Source organism: Triturus cristatus, chromosome 5_1, assembly GCF_964204655.1.
Source record: "Triturus cristatus chromosome 5_1, aTriCri1.1, whole genome shotgun sequence".
In the NCBI taxonomy this organism is placed as follows: domain Eukaryota; kingdom Metazoa; phylum Chordata; class Amphibia; order Caudata; family Salamandridae; genus Triturus; species Triturus cristatus.
The window spans coordinates 127463425-127475947 of NC_140587.1; the positions used below are offsets into that span (position 1 = coordinate 127463425).

The window sequence follows — 12523 nt, forward strand, 5'->3', positions numbered from 1 at the left end:
AGGTGAGCTCCCAGTGCTGGATCTTGGTGCCCAGCCCTAACCCTGAAAAGTGTTCACAACTATACTTACCTCTAACTCATTTTTCTCCCATAGGAAACCATTGTCTGCTTTTCTGTGAAATTTCTTCTAAGTGTCTATTTTTGCAAATTTGAAATATTCTTTTAAAATCGTACCATTTCTGCAAACGAAATTACTTACCTGCTTTTGATAAGGACCCCAGTCCTGGGTCTAGGTACCCAGTCCTGGATTACTAAAGTAACGATAAAGTACTCTACCTGCAATTTGAATTTCTTGCCATAGAGATCCATTGAATGTTTTCTTTGAAATATTTTCTAAGTGCTAACTTTTGAAATAGCTAAATATTATTTAAAAATCATTACAGTTATTAAGTCGACTTTCATCACTTGATTCTGAATACTGACCCCAGGCTGGTTCTAGGAGCCAGACCTGGAATTCCAAAAGTAATTTATTACAAATAACCTGAATTTACCATTGAGCTCAATGCATTGTTATGTTTAGGAAATAGGATTGTTTATTGCAACCAACTGTGACTGTTTATACAAATTTATTGCTTAAGACAAAAGTATTTATATTCAACCTCTCATTCTGAGAAAGTATATTTTTACCCCCTTTGTGGTTCTAAAAATAAAACAAGCATATATTTTATATATATAAACCATTGGCCTAGAGTTCAGTTATTGAGTGTGTGAAACCATTTGCTGACTGAGTGTGTACAATAAATGCTTTACACTGTCCTCTGGTACTGCCTTACTGCTCGACCAAGCTACCACTTTTGAGAGTAAGGTCATACCTAACTTTGACCTCTATCAGCCTCTGGGGGACTGTGGACTCTGTACACCCTGTACCTATTAGGGAACAGTATATACAGAGCCACTTTCTCACAACCCCGGGTTTGCCAAGCAAAGAAACCAACACCACTCTCCGAATCCAGTAGGATCTGTGACACTGCACCACTCTGCACCCGATGCCCACGGCGCGAGTTCGAGTGAACCACTGACCCTGAGACGTCTCCCCGGAGATTGAAACAACAAATCTTGTGCACACGTAGTAGGAGTATCAACAAAGTCTATGATAAGTGTAGTATTCGTTCAGGCATAAATGGAGATATGAACAAGATGCCAAAAACCAAGGACACAAGGCGTTTCTTATGGTTCAGGTGTATTTTTGACCTTCATCAGAAGGCAAAGCATCAAAAGAAAAGACCAGCCGACACAGGTTTCGTCAATCGGGTATTCACTCGTGACTCTTCAGGTCTGAAAAGAATGGGAGCGCAAAACAATCGTTGGACCGGAAAAAAAGCCAATCCGGTCAGATCGGGTCAACATACAGTAGAGAGAAAGCCTGTGGTGGTGGATAACATGTAGCGTAATGAGGGAAGACCAATCCGTCGAACCCTTGGTGGCACACGATAGTGAACGGGCAGGTAAGCCGTCACTAGGGGATCTCTGTGTGTAGGCTGAATGAAGTGAAAGTGGTAACAACCGGATGTCGAAGCTCCCCGGAGATCCTGACCGTGTCTGCAGCGGTGGGTGACTACTTCTCGACGCCTGCAACATCTGTTTGAAGGGTACCCAGACTGCGACTGGACCTAGCTAAGAAAACACAACGCCAAAAGGCACCCCTGCATCCTCCGCCCGACTTTGGCAAACCCAGCTGTCAGTGCACTGGTATTCCACAGCTATCCAACTTAGCTGTCTAACTGTTGGTCACCTTCGTCCAGTCTCCTGGTCCAAACCTGCAGCATTTCTTCCTGACCAACGTCCTTCATTGGTTTATATTGGGAGCCCGATGCCTACTTTGCACCCTGCCGCCCGAGTGCCGCTGGAGGTGCACTTTTGGTGCCTACTTCTGGCCCTTTTTGTGCTTACCTTTGATCCCTGGTCCCTGACCCAGACCCCGCAGGTACCTACCTGTGACCGGCACTCTTCAGAGCACTACATTGGACTCAACCTCTTCTTTGACCTCTGTATCTGGCCGCCCCTGTGCACTCTCCTTGTCTACCAGACACCTGACCTGTGTAAGTGGTACTAGCCCAAGAATGAACTATAAAACCTAGTACTAACCTGTAAGTCACTAACCTTGTTTTCCTCTATAGGATTACATTGATTGAAACATTGCAAAACTCTAGAAACTGTAACTGATTGACATTTACAGAAAGCTTTCTTAAAACTGCAAGGTATTTACTCCATTTACAAAACCACATTGTATTCTTGAAAAGTATAACTTACCTGCACTGACTCTTGGTTCTAGTAAACAAAATGCTTATGTTTATGAAATTTGTAATGCGCACAGCTACTCAAAGTGTGTCCCGGCGCAAACCTGGTGGGGGAGAGGAGGAAAGGGCTACTATATAAAGAGAATCGTCTTGAGTATCTTCCTGAAGAGCTTGGGGTCCTGAATGCTGGGGAGGTCCAAGGGAAGGAAATTCCAGGCTGAAGCCGCCCTAAAAGCAAGAGAGCTCCCTCCAACTCTCTTAAGGCGAAATCGCGGGACGTGGGCAAGAAGCTGCGTCTCCGAACCCAACTGTCTGGGAGAAACATAAAACCTGAAGTGTTTCCTCAAATAGGCAGGACCGTGTCCGTACAGAGCTGAGTGAGCTAGGACAAGGGATTTAAATTTGACTCTTTCTGTCATAGGTAGCCAGTGGAGATTGCTTAAGTGTTGCCTCATGCTGGTCTTTATAGGGATATTAAGAAGAGTCCTGGCAGCAGCATTCTGGACAACCTGCAGTCAAGAGATAGCCCGGCAAGCCCACGTACAGGGCATTAGCATAAGTAATGCATGATGATATCAGAGCGCGGTTAATCGTTTCCCTTGCTGACCAAGGGAGGAAAAGTAGAAACTTTCTAAGGGATTTTAGTGTACCGAAGCACTGACCTGTAAGCTTCTTGATCTGAGTAGAGAAGTTCAATTTCTTGTTGAATCATATCCCTAGGTTTTTGGGTGGGTTGGCCCTCAAGAGATTGGCATGGGATATTCGTTAGGCCAGAGGGATTTACGGAACGGAGAGGGCAAGCTTCCTAAAAGAAGGATCTCAGTTTTCTCCTTGTTGCACTTTAACTGTGCTGAGGAGAGCCATTGGAAGATGGCCGTCAGACAGGTTTTAGATAGAGAGGTAGAGGAATAATTTGTTCTTCCATGTGAAGAGGAGCTGGGTGTCATCTGCATAAGCGATGATCTTGGCTCCAAGCTCCTCAGCCCTCTTTATCAGGGGAGTGACATGTATATTAAAAAGAAGAGGGCTCTGTGAAGACCCCCGAGGCACTCCCGTGGTCACAGTCTGGGGGAGGAGGTCAGACTTGTTGCGATCTGCCTTCCAGAAAAGACTTCAACCATCTCCAGGCATACCCCGAAATACTAATTTCCAGGAGACAGTCCAGAAGCAAGGAATGTGGCACAGTGTCGAATGCCGCTGAGAGGTTCAACAGAATCAGGGCCACCCGAGTCCTAAGTTTCCCGAATGGCTTCAGCAACTTTGACAAGAGCCGACTCTGTGCTGTAAGTGGCTCTGAAGCCCAACTGAGCCGGATGGAGCAGGCCGTGAAGCTCAACATAGTTGGACAATTGTTTGTTAACCACTTTTTCACATACTTTCGCCACTGCAGGAAGGAGAGAAATAGGGCGATAGCTGGAAAGTATAGAGGGATCCAGAGTAGGCTTTTTCCTTAACAGTGGCACAATTTTGGCCTGGTTCCAAGCTATAGGCACTGTGGCTTCCGAGAGGGACATGTTGATTAGTCTATTAACCACGGGGTTGACCATCTCTGCGACCGAGGACAACAATCTAGCGGGCAATGGACTGTCAGTAAACCCCGATTTAAGAGACTTGAGGACCATCAATGAGCCTATCAATTGGTGTGAAAGCTGCCAGAGTAGGTGACGGTTGCAAAGCTGGAGTCAACCCGTTCAGTGGGGTGTTCCCTACAGAGAGGCTATCTCTCGTGTTTAAATTAGCTTGGAGAGTTTGGACCTTATCAATGAAGATACTCAAGAGTTCTTCACATCATGCAATCGATGCAGGATGAGTAATAGCCTCTGCTCTAGGAGCTAGGAAGATTTGATTGATATTAAAAATGTCCTAGGCGTTGTTCACGGAGAGGGCAATGCGTTCAGCATAGTAAAGGCTTTTTGCTTGTGTAATTGACCCATAGTAGGCCTTTTGAGCCTTTCTGAGGGCCATCCTAGCCATCGGGAAATATGCCCGTCTTAAACTGCGTTTCAATTTTTTGCACAATTGCTTCTGGTCTTTAAGCGCAGTTGAAAGCCAAGGTTTGGAAGGGGAGTCCCTGGTGTGCCTTTGATAAATAACAAAGTAACTTCTTTATGTACAAACAATTGGTCTGTATTCAGTCTTTGAGTTTGTGCCATCAATTCTTGCCGAGTGTGTACAACAAATGCTTAACACTACCCTCTGATAAGCCTAACTGCTCACCCCAGCTCCCACTAACTTGAGAGTAAGGTATTGTCTACTTCATACTCTGCTATACCGGTGGGTTTTTCTCAGGAAGAAGAGCTTGAAGTCCACCAAAGCGTCCTAACTTGTACGCAAAACTGCCCGAACTTACGGTAGAGTGGCTGCACATTCGATACAACTATCCGACATCTCTGCTTCATGGACCGGCAGCACAATTACGATGTATAGTGCACCTGAAGAGCACCAAACACTGCTTAAAACAGCCAAACAGTTCCTCATTGGTTAACAGTGGATACTGTTAAAGTAAGACACAGCTGTGACTGACATTTGATGTGTCCGCTATGTTACGTGTTCTGGTGTCACCTTGTCTTAGAGTAAGTCTGGACTGCCCAACTTCTCTGGCTGCTGCCCAAGGATCCAAACATATGGCCTCAAAAATGAACCACACTCATTTGAGATCCTATTAAAAGGATTCAAGACTTGATCTGTGATTAGAGAGACAGTTCACTTCTGCGTAGCCACATGCTTTCTCCTGCCCAACTCACCTGTCTCAGACAGCTCTAGGTCACTCTCCGCCACAGGTTCACTGTTCTCCAGCTCCTCCTCCTCACCGCTGTCCCCGCTCTCGGCATCCGAGCTCCAGCCCTGCTGCAGGCAGAACTCCCGCAGCCGATCTTGCGTGTGATGCGCCTTAGGAGAGCCCACCTTCTGCTGCAGCGAGTGGAGCTGCTTCAGCACACGTCGCTGTGGACAGAACCAGGAGAAGAGTGTCAATGTTCACAGAGTGAACCTCCGATTCCTTTCACCCGGTAATCCAGGCCCCCAGCCGACAGCACACCTAAATCATAGTGCTCCTCTGCCCACTGTCTTGTGGACAGCAAGTATAAGTTACTTACCTGTAATCCTAGTTCGCTTCCAGGGGTATCCTCATCAAAGTCATAAGCACATGAATAGAATAGCAAGCCCATCCCCTCATCCTGCGGGCAAGTAACCATAGTACAATCAAGATACATAGTAAACAGAAAAGCATATAAAGACTCGAAAACCAGTTAACATTGGAACAGATTCCTCAAGGAGGCCTGGCCTACTTGGGTATCCGCTCTGGAGTCAGAATCCAGACAAATGCCTGGTAAATGTATGGACCGATTTCCAAGTTGCAGCATTGCAAATCTCAGCCATCGGTACATTGTGTAAGAATGAATGAATGAAGAGACCTTTCTGCTGGTGTAGCAGGATTGGGAAAGAAAGAGGGAAGAGAAATTGTCTGATTTACATGGAAATCAGACACTACTTTGGGCAGGAAGGAAGGGTGAGTTCGCATAACCACTCTATTATGATGGAAAGCCGTACACGGTTCCTTAGAACAGAGTGCTTGGATTTCACTCACACTGCTTGCTGATGTAATAGCCACTAGAAAAGCTACTTTCCATGTAAAGTGTTGTAATGTGGCCTTATGAATGGGTTCGAAGGGAGGACCCATCAATTTGGACAAGACTAGATTCAACTCCCAAGGTGGAGAAGGAGGACAGACAGGAGGATAAACCTTCTTCAACCCCTGTAGGAAATCCTTGACCACCTCAAGTTGAAAAAAACAAAGGCGGGTTAGGCGATTTTCTATATGCCGTGATGGCAGCCAAATGCACTTACATGGATGTATACTTCAAACCAGATTTGGCCAAGTAGAGCAGATAGGGCAAGATTACCTCTTCTTGCCTGTGAATTGGATTCCACCCATTACGTACACACCACAAGTAAAACTTTTTCCATTTAAAGGAGTATGAGGTCCTCGTGGATGGTCTTTTTGACTCTAGCAAAATGTCCATGCAATCTTGAGGGAGGTTCAAATGTCCGTACTGCAGGACTTCAGGAGCCATGCTGTCAAGCTAAGCGAGGGAAGGCTGGGGTGCAGGATCTTCCCTCCCATTTTGGTCAGGAGGTCCGGCCTGCACTGGAGTCTCTGATGCGGGCGCACAAAGGTGCAACAGGTCCGGATACCACCATTGGCGAGGCCAGTCTGGTGCTATGAGGATCATTGTCATGCTGGATCGGATCAGTTTGGCCACAACCTTCGGAATGAGAGGGAGGGGTGGAAAGGTGTATGCAAATGTCCCTGACCAGTCTATCAAAAGAGCATTCCCCCTCGTTCCTGGTCGGTAAAACCTGGATGCGAAGACGTGGCATTTTTTGTTTTGATCGTCCGCAAAGAGGTTGATGAAAGGATGATCCCATTGATGAAAAATGTCTGCCACCACCTCGTCGTTGAGCACCCAGTTTTCTTGTTCGTCGAAGTGCGACTGAGAGCGTCTGCTCGCACGGTCTGCTCTCCCGGTAGGTGCACTGCTGTGATCGATAGGTTTCTGGCTATCAGCCAGTGCCAGAGCGCCTGGGATTCTAGAGACAGAGGGCGAGAGCGTGTTCCACCTTGTTTGTTCAAGTAATACATGGTGGTTGTATTGTCCGTTTGTATGAGGATCGATTCGGACTGAATCGATGGTTGAAAAGCCTTGAGGGCTAAATGAACCGCCCGCAGTTCCAGCATGTTGATATGATGGGTCCGTCCCCTGCTGGTCCACCTGCCCTGAGTTTGCAGATGACCCAGATGTGGTCCCCCATCCCTGAAGGGACGCATCCGTGATCAGGGATTGTGTGGGCAGAGTTTGATGGAATGGGACTCACACCAGAAGATTCTTTGGTTGCAACCACCAGAGAATGGACATGTTCGCTGATGGCGAGAGGAGAATCCGGTCGGTCCACTGACCCGAGGATTGGTCCCACTTGTCTTCCAGATCTTGTTGTAACGGTCTCATCCTCAATCTGGCATTGGGTATGAGAAAAATACAAGACGCCATCGACCCCAGCAGAGAAGCCACTTGTCTTACTGATGGCTGATGAGTTTGGAGGATGACGTTGCTTTTGACTCTCATTGATGACAATCTCTCCTCCGAAGGAAACACTTTTCCGAGGTCGGAGTTTAGGGTGGCGCCCAGATAGTGGAGTGATTGGGTCGGTTGAAGAACCAATTTGTCCACGTTGACATGAAGGCCTAAGCGTCGCAGGAGGTCCAGGCAGATGTGAAGGTGTTCCTGCACCATGTGGGGGGATGATCCCTTCACCAGCCAGTCGTCCAGGTATGGATACCCGAACAGACCATGGCTATGTAATGCTGCCGCTACCACTGCCAATGCATTTTGTGAAAACCCTCGGGGCAGACTTTAGACCGAAGGGTAAGACTTTGAACTGGCAATGTTTTGTGCCCACCATGAACCGCAGGAACTTGCGATGCTGTAGTGTGATTGGTATGTGAAAACACGCATCTTGGAGATCCACTGAACACATCCAACCGCCTTTTCTCAGATGTGGAAATATTTCATGGAGCGCCAACATTCGAAACTTTTCCTTCTTGATGAACTTGTTCAGAGAACGTCAGTCTAGAATTGGTCTGAACTTGTTCGGTTGATCCTTTTTCTGAACAAGGAAGTATCTTGAGTAGACCCCCCTGTCCTCTCTGTGCAGGAGGGACCTCTTCTATTGCCAGTTTCCTGAGAAGGGTCGACACTTCCTGATGTAGGAGATCTAGATGTAGCTGAAGGGATTTCACCGGAGGAACCGGTCTTGGGGACGCGCAAAAACATAGTGCGTAACCATTGTTACAGTATATTCAGCACCCACTGGTCTTTGGTGATGTTGCACCACTCTTGTCTGTAGTTTGAGATACTTCCTCCCACTGGAGTGTGCAACGGTGCTAGAGGAAGCAGAGACTCATTGCTTCCCTTGAGTTTTTGTTGTGGAGGAGGACTGCTGTTGGTGTCCTCCTCTTCCTCTCGAGGAACAACGGCCCTGGAACTGGGACTTGTTCTGATTTTGCAACCATTGAGGGGTTTGAACCCTCTGTTGGTAATTTTTACGATTGTATGGCCTGTAGCTTCGTCTAAATTCCTTTTTCCTTTCAAGGCCTACGGCCTTTAGGGTGTCCAGCTCAGCCTTCATTCTAGTCATTTCCTCATCTGCATGTGATCCGAACAGTGAGGTGCCAGAAAATGGGTGATTTAAGATGCGTTGTTGCGCCTCTGGTTTCAACGCAGTCAAACGCAACCAGGAAGATCTTCGTGCACATATGCCATGTGCATAAGAGTGAGCCGACAAAGACACCCCATCCGCCACAGTGCTGATTATTTGGTTGGCCACCAGCGCACCCTCCTGGAGAATTTCAGAGAAATCCTGCTGTCCTCCTTCGGGAGTTTGTCTTTGAAGCGCTCCAGTGAATCCCATAAGGACCTGTCATAACGGCTCAGCAGAGCCGCAGCGTTAGAAACTTGAAGAGAAGATGCTGCAGAGCCGCAAGCCTTCCTCCCCCAAAAGTCTTGTGCTCTACTTTCCTTATCCGGAGGAGTTGAGGAGGAAGAAGCAACTGCGTGTGTCTTCTTTGCCGCTGCCACAATGACAGAGTCCGGTGGCAACTCCGATTTGAGGAAAAGAGAATCTGAGGCAGCAGGTCTATATTTTTTTAAGATTCGTGCAGGAGCTGCTTTCACCGATGATGGAGTAAGGAAAACATCCATTACTAGCTCAATGATACCAGGGACCAAGGCTAGTAATGGTCTAGTCGCAGACCACTGATGGAGGGTCTCGAAAATGATATATGTGGTGGTCTGAGGAGCTGACATGGTGATTCCCAGCTTTTGTGCTCCTCTGGAGAGAACATCATGAAAAGTGTTCACATCGTCGATGGGTGACACCCTAGAAGGAGGACTATCCGTGAGAGTGGGTGAGTAGTCCCTTTTGGATGAGTGTGTCGAAGAGGAGGACCACGATGGTGTTCGCCGCCTCTTGCGCTGGCCCTGAGTTGATCTGCGCTCAGGAGATCTACATCTGTGTTCTCTGGTCCGAGTAGTGGGGGGACCTGTCCACTTCCTGCACAAGACGTTGTAAGGGTGATCTGTGCAGAGGACTAGAATAGTACATAGGTCCCTGGGCGTGACCCGTTGGTACTGTTTGCCAATTATGGAGAGGTTGGAGCCATCTGGGCAAAAGATGAATTGAAGGAGATCGCAGTCTCCTTGGAGAGCCTCCTGGTGACCTTGGAGGCTCAGGCGAGTGAACTGGAGAGTTGCGTGATGTCGCAATTGTCCGAGGAGAGCTCCGAATAGAATGAGAGGACTCTCTGTGACTTCTGGAGCGAGATCGGCGTCTTGATGAGCGATGTGACATTGATGGAGAATGCCTCGACGTCGACCGGCTCTGTGTCACCATCACAGGTGAGTCCCTTGATCGTGATAGTCTCCTCGACGTCGATCTCACCTTCGACGTTGTATGATGTGACGTCGAACCGCTGGAACATACAGAATGCACCTTCGACGTTGAGCATGTAAGAGACCTCAACGAAGAATGGATGGACGGAGAAATCCTTCTAGACATCGCTTCCTGGTGCCTGTTCGATCCCTCACTCGATGCAGACCGTCTGCTTGTCGCCGACAGAGACCGCCATCTCGAAGTTGAACGACGTCTGGTGCATTTCACATTGGGCCTTGACGACGAATGTTCCTTCGATGTCGGCGAAGATCTGGCCTTAGACGTCGAACGTCGCTTGGACTACGACGGAGGTGATGAATGCCTTGCCTCTGGTGACGAGGCCTGTCTCGACGTCGACCATTGCCTGGTTGACGGAGACGCCTGCTTCGACGCCGATCGCTGGTGACCCTGCGACGGTGGGACATGTCTCGACGTCAACCGTCGCCTCACCGGTGACAACAGAGAACCATGCCTCGACGTTGGGTGAGCCGCACCAACGGAGATGTACTCCTCGACGCTGATCGTCACCGGGTTGACAACGGCGGAGGATCCAACGTACCTGTTGTCCTCGTCGACGACCGGTGTTCTCTCGACGGCGAGCCCGACGTCGATGGTCTTCTTGTCGACGTTTTCATTGCCGATGAAGGAATTTGCAGCGCCGAGCCAGACGCCGATGGAGAGCAGATTGGAACCTTACTTCTAGATGGAGTAGTGGCTCTCTCTTTCATCTTCTTCCTCGAGACCTACCTCTTGAAGGAGATTTCTTCTTCTCAGCCAGCCCATAGAGGTGAATCCTCTCCCTGTCCTTAAGAGTTCTTTTGGACAGTAGCTGGCAATGCTGACAGGTCTTTGGATTATGATCAGAAGGAAGGCAGAGGATACAGACAGGATGGGAGTCTGTTTTAGCCTTCTTCTTCCCACAGGCAGGGCAAGAGTCAAACAGAGAGGGCATTTTGACTGAAAAATAATGCTCAACTCTCTCAAAAATCACAGAGATATACTCCAATAATAAAAAGACGAAGTAAAAAGCTTTTGACAAAAAAAGAGAACTATGTTCTGACAGAAATCAGAAAAAAGTTAGAGCTGAAGTAACCAGGGTCCTGACAGAAGGAGCCGGAATGAACAACTGACTTAACTGTCACCCCTGAGGCATGATGGGAATCTAGGGGTCATGGCTGCCTTGAAGGCACGGTGCCAGTTTATCTGTGTGTTTCTGTGGGTTAGCTTTTCAGCTTTCTACAGTAAGGTTTTTATGCAATGCAGCCTAGGTGCTGACAATGTTTTTCTCACTCTTCCTTGTAAGATGGTGATTTCTGCTGTTTTATTAAAGCAGTTTTTCAAATGTACATTTTCTCCCTGCTTTTATTGGAATGGATTTATATACAGGGGAATTTCTTACAACATTGTTCAGCATTGCGATGGAAGGCTGCATTGTGATTTTATATATATATAGAGCTACATATACGTTTCCACATATATGTTGTATGTTTCTGGGGTCCCGCACATGGGTGGGAATATTCATGTGCTTATGACTATTGATGAGGATCCCCTGGAAGAGAACCATTTTTAAAGGTTAAAAAGGAGTTGATTGGGTCCACTTCTTATCTACTAATTTATGGTGATTGTACAACTCTGATGAGTAATGTTTCTAATCCCTGCGCGTGGAGCTAACTTCCAATCACAGACCTAAACGTGCTGAGATTTTTGGGAAAGATAAAGAGCTTGTCATCCACCCGGAATTTTTTGTGCGATCCAGATAGAACGAAAGCGCACGTTTTGGATCCAGACGTGGAGACTCTCTTCCTCTTTAGAAGGATGCAGAGGCGGAAAAAAGGTGGGCAAAGTGATGGTCTGTCTTATATGGAAAGAGGTAACCACTTTGGGAAGGAAAGAAGGCCTAGCGCGGAGGACAACCTTGTCCGGATGAACAGCCAGGAAAGGAAGCTTAGAAGAAAGGGCCTGTGGCTCACTCACCCTGCGAGCATAGGTGAGGGCAACCAGAAAGGCAGTTTTAAGGATTAAAAGTCTGAGAGGAGAGTTATGAAGCAGCGCGAAAGGAGCACACATTCAATATGTAAGAGCCAGGTTTAAGTCCCACTGGGTAATCATGAAAGGAGTTGGAGGAAACAAATGTGTAATGCCCTTAAGGAAGCAATTCACAATAGGGGACTTGAAAAGAGAAGGCTGGTCAGGCAGCCGAAGGAAGGCGGAAATGGCCGAAAGATAGTCTCAGAGTGCCCTAAGCATAGCCCGCAGGGCCATAGAAAGAATGAAGAGGAGAAATTCTGAAAGGGGGGCAGAAAAGGGATCCACAGCCTTTGCTGCACACCATGCCACAAATTTGTTCCATCTACAGGCGTACACAGTTTTAGTGGAGGGACGCCTGGCAGCCAAGATAACATTACAGACTTCGGGAGGAACGTTGAAAGCGGTCAACTGTTGCCGCTCAATCTCCACGCAAGGAGGAGGAGGATGGACAGGTTCGGGTGGAAGACCATCACCTGCTGCTGCGACAGAAGATCCTCCCGAAGAGGCTGTCTGATCGGAGGATCGATGGCAATGTGTAATAGCTCAGGATACCAGACTCTCCGTGCCCAATCCGGGGCCACAAGAACGACTTGGACCTGGTCGCGCTTGATCTTCTTCAGCACTCTGGGCAGAAGTGGTATAAGCGGAAAAGTGTATAGAAGACCACAACTCCACTCGCGACGAAAAGTGTCGCCTAGCAAGTGCCGCCTTGAAAATTCCAACGCGCAGAACTGCTGACATTGCGCGTTCTCTTCGGTGGCGAATAGATCT

At 47.8% G+C, this 12523-nt stretch overlaps 1 protein-coding gene across 2 annotated transcripts in view; it reads right to left on the minus strand.

Moving 5' to 3' along the window:
* TONSL (tonsoku like, DNA repair protein) overlaps nt 1-12523 on the minus strand; it is a 375765-nt gene that overhangs the window by 175446 nt on the left and 187796 nt on the right. For both annotated transcript variants that reach the window (XM_085604559.1, XM_085604558.1), the window contains exon 11: nt 4981-5179. In XM_085604559.1, the coding sequence (XP_085460685.1) occupies nt 4981-5179 (199 nt within the window). The remainder of the gene's footprint in view (nt 1-4980; nt 5180-12523) is intronic.